The 8,485-nt window shown below is 47.9% G+C and overlaps 1 protein-coding gene across 1 annotated transcript in view; it reads right to left on the bottom strand.

The window, feature by feature from the left end:
• The window catches only part of LDLR (low density lipoprotein receptor), a 35,259-nt gene extending 28,997 nt beyond the window's left edge, over nucleotides 1–6,262 (bottom strand). Inside the window, exon 1 of the mRNA XM_007953631.1 lies at nucleotides 6,085–6,262. Within this exon, the coding sequence (XP_007951822.1) occupies nucleotides 6,085–6,262 (178 nt within the window). The remainder of the gene's footprint in view (nucleotides 1–6,084) is intronic.
• Nucleotides 6,263–8,485: the final 2,223 nt, after the last annotated feature.

Raw genomic sequence — 8,485 nt, 5'->3', positions numbered from 1 at the left:
TTTTTTTTTTTTAAATTTATTTAAGTTCTCAAATATGCTTAGATAGAGTAAGAAATCTGATGTGGCATTTCTGATAAAGAGATCCAAGGAAAAAAGACATGGCCCTTCATCCTGGGTGCCACAAATGGTTAAGGGCTGGATTACTGACCAAAAGGTTGGTGGTTCAAACCCCCCCACAGGCACCTGGGAAGTGAGGCTTGGAGATCTCCTTCTGAAAGGTCACAGCCTTGAAAACCTATGAAGTGCAGTTCCACTCTGCACAAAAAGGGTCATTGTGAGTCAGAATCAACTTGACAGCAACTAACAATGTTCATTTCTCTCTCGGTGGCTCACACAGCACTTTTGTGTAGACTCCCTGAGAGACAGAGTGGTGAGGTGGTAGCTACACCAGGTTGTTGTTAGGTGCCGTCGAGTCGGTTCCGACTCATAGCGACCCTATGCACAGCAGAGCGAAACACTGCCCAGTCCTTTGCCAGCCTCACAATCCTTGCTGTACCTGAACCCATTGTTGCAGCCACGGTGTCTATCCATCTCATTGAGGGCCTTCCCCTTTTTCGCTAACCCTCCACTTTACCAAGCATGACATCCTTCTCCAGAGTATGGTCCCTTCTGATAACATGACCAAAGTAAGCAAGACGAAGTCTGGCCATTCTCGCTTCTAAGAACCATTCAGACCGTACTTCTTCCAGGACAGATCTGTTAGTTCTTTTAGCAGTCCATGGTACTTTCAGCATTCTCTGCCAGCACCACAACTCAAAAGCATCAGCTCTTCTTCGGTCTTCCTTATTCATTGTCCAGCTCTCACATGCATACGAGGCGATTGGAAATATCATGGCTTGGGTTAGGTGCACCTTAGTCTTCAAAGAGACATCTTTGTTCTTCAGCACTTAAAGGAGGTTTTTTGCTGCAGATTTGCCCAGTGCAATACGTCGTCTGATGTCTTCACTGCTGCTTCCATTGGTGTTGATTGTGGAACCAAGTAATATGAAGTCTTTGACAACTTCAATCTTTTCTCCATTTATTGTGATGCTGCTTATTGGTCCAGTTGTGAGGACTTTTGTTTTCTTTATACTGAGGTGTAATAAAACACCAAGTTACTAGATCTGATTTAAATGGCTTTCCAGGCCATTTGACTAGCACGACTTTGGCAACTGTCCTGATCCTTCCGGGCCTCAGTTTCTTCATCTGTAAAATGGGGGAGTGTTGTTATTGTGTGCAGTCGAGTTGATTCTCACTCAACAGGTTTCCTAGGCTGTACATCTTTACAGGAGCCGATCACCAGGGCTCTTTTCCCTTGGAGCCATTGGGGGGTTTGAATTGCCGATCTTTCAGTTAGCAGCCAAGCACTTTAACCATTGTGCCGATAGCAGTCCCTGTTTCATAGAGACTGTTGTGAGGAGCTCTCCCCAGATCGGTGGCATATTCATACAACAGAATACTACTAAGCAATAAGGGACAAACAACTGATCCAGGCAAAACAGATGGGTCTCTGAAACAATATTCTGTGTCCGGCTCTAGAGTACAACATTCCACTGTGATCCATAGGGTTTACAATGGCTGATTTGGGGGCTTTCTTCTTAGTCGGTCTTAGCCTGGAAACTCTGCTGGAGCCTGTTTAGCACATAGCAACGTGTAAGTCAGCCCTGACAGATGGGTGGTGACTATGCATGAGGTGTGTTGGCCAGCAATCAAACCCAGGTCTCCAGCATGGGAGGCAAGATCTACCACTGAACCACCAATGCCTCATATGAAGTTCTAGTGCCGGCAAAACTAATCCATAATGATAGAAATCAGATCAGTGGTTTTCTCTAGGATGATTGACAGGAAAGGGGCACAAAGGAACTTTCTGGCAGGATAGAAACGATCTGCATCTTGATGGGAGGTGGTTATATGGATGTAGACATTTGTCAAAACTCACTGAACACTTCACTTATTATCTGTCCATTTGATAATACTTCAATTCAAAAGGAAAACAGACTCTGTCTCTTCCAAGTTCAAGTCTAATGGTCTTTCAAGAGCTCGGGGAACTGGTCTGGTGAAATTAGGAGATACATACGAGAACAGCCAAAACAAAGATGGAGGTGGTAAAGATGGTGAAACATAGGGAGTAGTGAGAAGAATCAACCGAACTTGATAACTGTGAATCACAGTAGCCATGGTCTAGAGCCCAAGTGACAGGTAGAATGGGTGGTGGGAGACAGGGAGGGAGGAAGAAGACAAATGAGTTGACTTTGGAATCTGCTGTGGTCACAGATGCCACTGCCCAGTGACTGATCAGTACAGGATGTTTCACTCAGCAGTGCTTCTACAGTCGACCCCACACCCTACTGACTCACAGCTGAACCATGATAGCACTAAAAGGAGGAAATGACTCAGGCCTTCCCACTTTTTGCACAAAAAACTGAGGGGGCAAAAAGGAACGCCAGGACTTCCAGAAAAAATAAAGAAGGAAGTTGACGGCAAGGAGCATTTGCAATGAGGTACTTGGAGGAGGAGCTCCAATCACCCCACCACCAGCGTGGCCACTGCAGTTTCAGTTCCCATGAATCCAGTCTTGCTTCCCAGCTTTTGCTTAAGGACCCAACAGACACACAAAATGAGCCACAGGGGAGACTGGAAACATTCGAGTTGATTCCAACTCATAGCAACCCTATAGGACAGAGTAGTACTGCCCTCACGGGGCTTCCAAGGCTGTATATTTTTACAGAAGCAAACTGTCTCATCTTTCTCCCATGGAGTGGCTGATGGATTTTAACTGCTAACCTTTTCATTAGAAGCCAAATGCTTTAACAACTGTACCACCACAGCTCCCTTAAGCCCCTTTGAAGAGGGATAAAGAATAACAAAACCCCCTCCCTGGCCATCAAGCCCACCCCTCAACAGTTCTTCAAGCATTTGCTCACCACAGGTGGCTGAAGATCTCCCCAAGCAAAGACACCACCACAACCTATTTCTATCAGAACAAGTGATCAGCAGACAATGTTTAAAAAGTGGATTTCACTGCTCCAGGCACTGCCAGATGGCAGTCAGCCGAGAAATAAGCCCCACGGCCATCAGTACATCAGATCAATGCCCCCACATCTGCCCAGACTTTCCTAAGCAAGGGGATGGAACTAGTCCTGTTCCAAACACCACAGCCCAAAGAAACCTCATGTCTTCCTTGTCTTTCTCCAGTGTTGCAGAAGCAAAGTTTGGGTTTTCCAAGTCAGTCCATCTGAATTTCAGCCAAAGCGAACCGGCATACCTCCTACCCTCCTAGCCCAGCCCCTCATCCTGGAAATGCCAAAAATTACATAAGCACTGCACCTCTAAATCAAAAACAAAATCTCTCAACTTTAGCCTTTAAGTTTCTGGTGTCATGGGTGATAAGTCAGGAACAAGGTTATTGAAACAGAAAAGGAGAATCCCCATTTCTGCTTTTTCTGCCAACATGCAAATGAGGTGGTGAATGCTGTCGATGTTTTGTGAGACTGAAACGGTTGTTGTACAGGGAAATCAAGATTGTACACAGAATCATTTCCATGAAGAAAGAAATGAAAATGAATGAGAAGTCAATTTGCCAATGCTTTGTCGGGAAACAAACTGGGTGGCACCAAGATATTTTCCCCAGTGGTGATCTTGATGACCAGACTTTGTTGTCCACTCCTTTTAGGAGAGGCCACTTGTCTCTTGAAGGACTGTCACTGTTCACTGCTGGTTACTTCCACAGTTTCTTAGAAACAAATGGCCTCTCGTATGACAGCCAGAAAAGCGTTAATGCTATTGATGGTATTAAAGTGTAATGTGAAGACTTCAAAAGATTGAGGGTACGCTCATGGCAAAGCACAGAGCAACAAAAACATGTGGAATTGCACCCTATCAGGGGAGAAACCCAAGAGAAATGGGCAGCAACAGCTTGGAAAGACAAAATGACACACATGTCCTACCCCACTGCCATCAAGTCTGAGTCAATTCTGACTCATAGTAACCCTCTAGGACAGAGTAGAACTGCTCCACAGGACTTCCAAGGCTGTAATCTTTACGGTATATAATCTTTACATCTTCTCCTGTGGAGCAGCTGGTGGGTTTGAACCATTAACCTTTCGGTTAGCAGCCAAGCATTTAGCAGCCACTGCACCAGAATGACACATGATTCACCTGAAAGGTGTTTGGTCTCTATAAAGCTTTCTCCAACTTTTACCAGTGTTCCCTAAAAGAGAAGTGTCATCAGGCAATGACAAACAATCCCTCTGAGGCGTGTTGCTAAAGTGGGTGTGACATTGACATACTCAATGCTTCACACAAGTGAACTAAATTTTGGTTTAAGTGAAGGTGTGCAGTCCATATTTCAACTACCTCGTTTTCCAAAGGGACAGGACAAGCAACTTCCTGGAAATGCCTTGACAGCTGAGGAGTAAGCTAGTGTACCTAGGGCTGCCTAGATCTGCACAAGCTACCACGAGAGGAGAAAAGTCACTGCCAACTCTCAGAAGCCTGAGGGAAAACACCATGTTGTGGAGCCTTCTTTGGGAACAGAAGTCAAACACATCAGCTCCTCAGCCACCCAGCAGAGAGGAAATTCAAATGAGGACTCTAGACTTCACTAGCAACATTTTCGAGAAAGGAAGTGATCGTGAGGGAAATATGATCATGTCTTGCTTCATACAAGTGGGCGGCAGATATTGCCACAGGATCCTGGGCTATCTGGTTGCCTGGATCTTCCCACTCCCATTAGAAGCCGGATGTGTCACAGGTACGGATTCCATGAAGGTTCAAAGCTCTCCACTCAAAGTCACTCCCCTGCCAGTCAACAAAAAGCTTCTGGGAATCCTTTTCATCAAACAGCCACAATTCTCTCTTAGGCTGAGCTGGCTCCAAGGAGGAAGAGGACCATTAATCTATCGCGTAGGGCTGGGCCAACTGCCTCTCAGCAGCTAATTTACAACGTCCGGGAAGAGAGCAGGAACTCAGGATCAAGCACTAAATAGCCACCTACCCAATATTTGAAGCCCCCCAAACGAAGAAACGTCAACTGACCCCTTTAGAGCCTCTGAGCAGACACGCAACCCTGACGGGCCGTCGCGGGGCTGCAACCTTCTACCCGGCCCAGGGAGAGCACGGCCGACAGTCTCTGGAAAGTGCCCATCTCTCTTCGCAACAGATCGATGAGGGGCAGGAGAATTTGGGAAGCAACGTTTCGAGGCTTGGAAGGAACTGAGGGCGTGGGGGTGGCCTGGGACCCGTCTATGAATATCTCAGGGGCAGGCGGAGTGTCAGGGGCGGGCGGAGTGAGGGCACTCGGTAGGTGTCTTGTCCATGTACACAGAGTCGGCTACAGAGGTCCGGGGTGTGTCGCCTCCTATGTGACAGGAGCCACCGACGGACCGGAAAGCCTTGCTAGGGTCCCTCTCAGCCAGAACCAGGTGCGGCGCGAGCTCCACGCCAGCCCTGCCCGCGCAAGCTCCGCCCCGTGGCCGCGCGCGCCTCCTCAGTCGTCGTCTCCCATTGGCCGAGGGGAGTGGCTCGAGGGTCGCCTGTTCGAACCACAACCAATGGAAGCACGGGGGAGGGACCGTAGGCGGTAGCCCAAGGCAGAAGCGCGAGTGAGGTGCACCAAGAGACCGCGCCCCGCCGGGGGAGGTGGAGGCGCCCCAGGCTGCCCAAAGCCAACCTCATCGTCGAGGTAACCCCTGCCCACGGACCCGTGCCGAAGGGGCTTGAAGGGATCTCTAGGTAGGGCAGCCGGGCCTCGGCGCGAGAGTCCCCAGGTTGCCCTCGTCCCTAGAATGGCCCCGAGAGCGGATACCTCCCTTACAGGGCTGGAAGTCTCCGCTCTGAGGAAAAACCAGGAGTTCCCTCAGTCGGCGGGGAGTTTCTCACTCGGCAGAGACCGCGTTTTCTCTGAGCCCTCCGAGTCCCCTAAACCTCACGTCCTCTGCAGTGCTCCCTCCAGTCGTTTGGGAAAGACCATTTCCCAACAGGTCTCCCAAGTCTAGAGTGATTTTTCGCCACACATACACAAATTGGAGGAGCGGCTGGACCTCCCCGCGGTCTCCGCGACGCCGGGAGCCCTTCACCCGCGCGGGCGCCCGGAGCCAGCCTTACCTGCAGCCGCCGCTGCGGCGAGGAGCAGGACAACTGCGCAGCGCAGTCCCCAGCGGGCCGACCCCATGCTCGCAGTCTCCGCCTGGAACGCCCGACCCGGCCCGCGGTCCACTGTGTCGGGGCTGGAGACCTGGGCTTCGCGTGGCCCGGCGGCGACTGCACGCGGGGCCAGGGTCATTGGCAGCATTTCAATGTGAGGTTTCTCGCAGGGGGAGGAGTTTGCAGTGGGGTGATTTTCAAATATCTTCACCTCACTGTGGGAGGAGGAGTTTCGAACGCCCGATGTGACATCGGCTCTTTAACCCGTAAAGCCCTGACTCAGATTCCAGGGCAGGCTGCTTGGCTGGTTGGATGTGGGTAGCTGGTAAAGAGCACACTCCCTAAACTGGAATTGCGCCTCTTTAGAGATCCCGCTGGGATTTCTCTTTTAACTGTGGTTGTTCTCTATTTGGTGCCCAACGGAGGTTGTTAAAAACCGCTGTTAAAATATTCTAACGACAGTTTCCCCTCTGCCTCGAAAGGAAGAACTTTTGAGGTTTTGTTGGAAGCTCCCCCCACCTTTCTATACTTGGCCTTTTCCTTTCCAGGAACTGTATATAGATTTTTAATTTTGAGTGTATTCATAATATTTAGATGGTAATTCCAAATCACCTTATAAACAGTAATGGATGAGAAATTTAAACTCTTCACAAAAGTACAGCCAAAAATTCATTTTGTTTTGTGAATGCATTATGAGGAAAAACACCTTTAAAATCAATTGACCCCAATCAACTGATTAATATAAATATCGATATCCTTTAGGAGAAGGACTTGGACAAACCCAAGGGTAGTTTCTTCTTTCCACGGCAAAATCAAAACAAAAAGGGCTTTTTCACAGTTGAACCCAATTGTCTAAACTACCAAAGGCTGGTAGAAAGCAACTTTTAGGAATCAAGGAATCTCTTTTGGGATTCGTGCTGTTGCCAGAGATCCTTTGCCAAAAAAAGGCATGTATAGGAAACTGGCCTGAACATGAGCTGAGCTGGAGTTCTCTTGGGTTTTGCAAACTGAACTTGGCAGAGAGTGCTAACCTCTCATAGGGTTATGGCAAAACCTAGGAGAAAAGGCAGAAGACAGATTGAAAGGGGACAGTTGAACCCTCTTAGAAAGATAAACAGTGATGAATTCAGGGGGAGAAATCTATAAGAGTATTTGACAACTGGGAATCAGATAGATCCTGGGTGGATATATTTGCTTTCCCAACCTGTGAAGTGGAGAAAATAATGCCTGCTTGTTTTTTTGGCAGGTTCAGTGTCAAGGTCAAATGAGACCATCAGCAATAACCTGAGGAAGTTTAAGGTGCTCTGGTGGTGCAGTGCCTGAGGCATTTGACTGCTTACCAGAAGGTGGGTGGTTCAAACCCACCAGCCGCTCCCCCAAAGGAAGATGGGGCAATCTGCTTTAAAGATTTATGGCCTTGGAAACCCAGTGGGGGTCACTATGAGTCAGAATCAACTCTATGGCATTGAGTTTGGTTTTTTTGTCTTGAGGAAGTTTACACAGCTAGGCAGTTCTGGGAGTTGTTGCGATTTATGAATATGTCACCATTAAATTCCATTCCTATTCCACATGCTGTATTTTTAAACATCCCTTCAGAAAAATTAAAAAACAAATTGCCTAGTTTCTGTTGTGAGCCCAGCTTTCCCTTTTATCTACTTCACGATAACTCTTTTGCCCCAACAGACCTCCAAAGAGTTATCAGGAAGGGGCTCTCTTCCTGAAAGAGACTCAGCCTACTTAAACTTCAGAAAGTTCTCTGAACTTTTTTTTCAGGGCAGGTCTGGAAAAGGCCCACCAAAGCTCTGAAAAGCACATTCCTGGGATGCCAAAGCTTAGGCCAGGTTTCCAGGACAGCACCCCCATTTCCCCCACACCCACACCCAACGCCCCAAATCTCAAGTTCTCTACTCTGTTAGTCACACATGGCCATATATTAACCTGAGGGCAGGGCTATGTTGCTTAATTTCTCCTACTTGGAGCCTCCGTTTGCTCTTCTGTAAAAGGAATTCTTGCCTTCACGTAGGAGGCGCAGTTTGATTCCCAGCCAATGTATTTCATGCATAGCTATCACCTGTCTGTTAGTGGAGGCATGTGTATTGCTATGATGTTGAACAGGTTTCAGCAGAGCTTCCAGAGGTTAGGAAGAAAGGCCTGGCATTCTGCATCCAAAAATCTACCAGTGAAAATCCTATAAATCACAAAGGCCCCACTTATAACCAGTCATGGGAATGGGTTTCTTTCCACTGTGCAGCTAACAACAACAATCATCTTTATCACACAGTGTTGTTATGAAGATTTGTGGTGCAGTGAATTACTTAATATGGCCCTTCTAACCATGGACTTTGTGATTCCCATATAATGA

Source organism: Orycteropus afer, unplaced genomic scaffold (genome assembly GCF_000298275.1).
Source record: "Orycteropus afer afer isolate SDZICR_OR568_19922 unplaced genomic scaffold, OryAfe1.0 scaffold00402, whole genome shotgun sequence".
NCBI classification, from domain to species: Eukaryota; Metazoa; Chordata; class Mammalia; order Tubulidentata; family Orycteropodidae; genus Orycteropus; species Orycteropus afer.
This window is presented reverse-complemented; position numbering and strand designations above follow the sequence as displayed.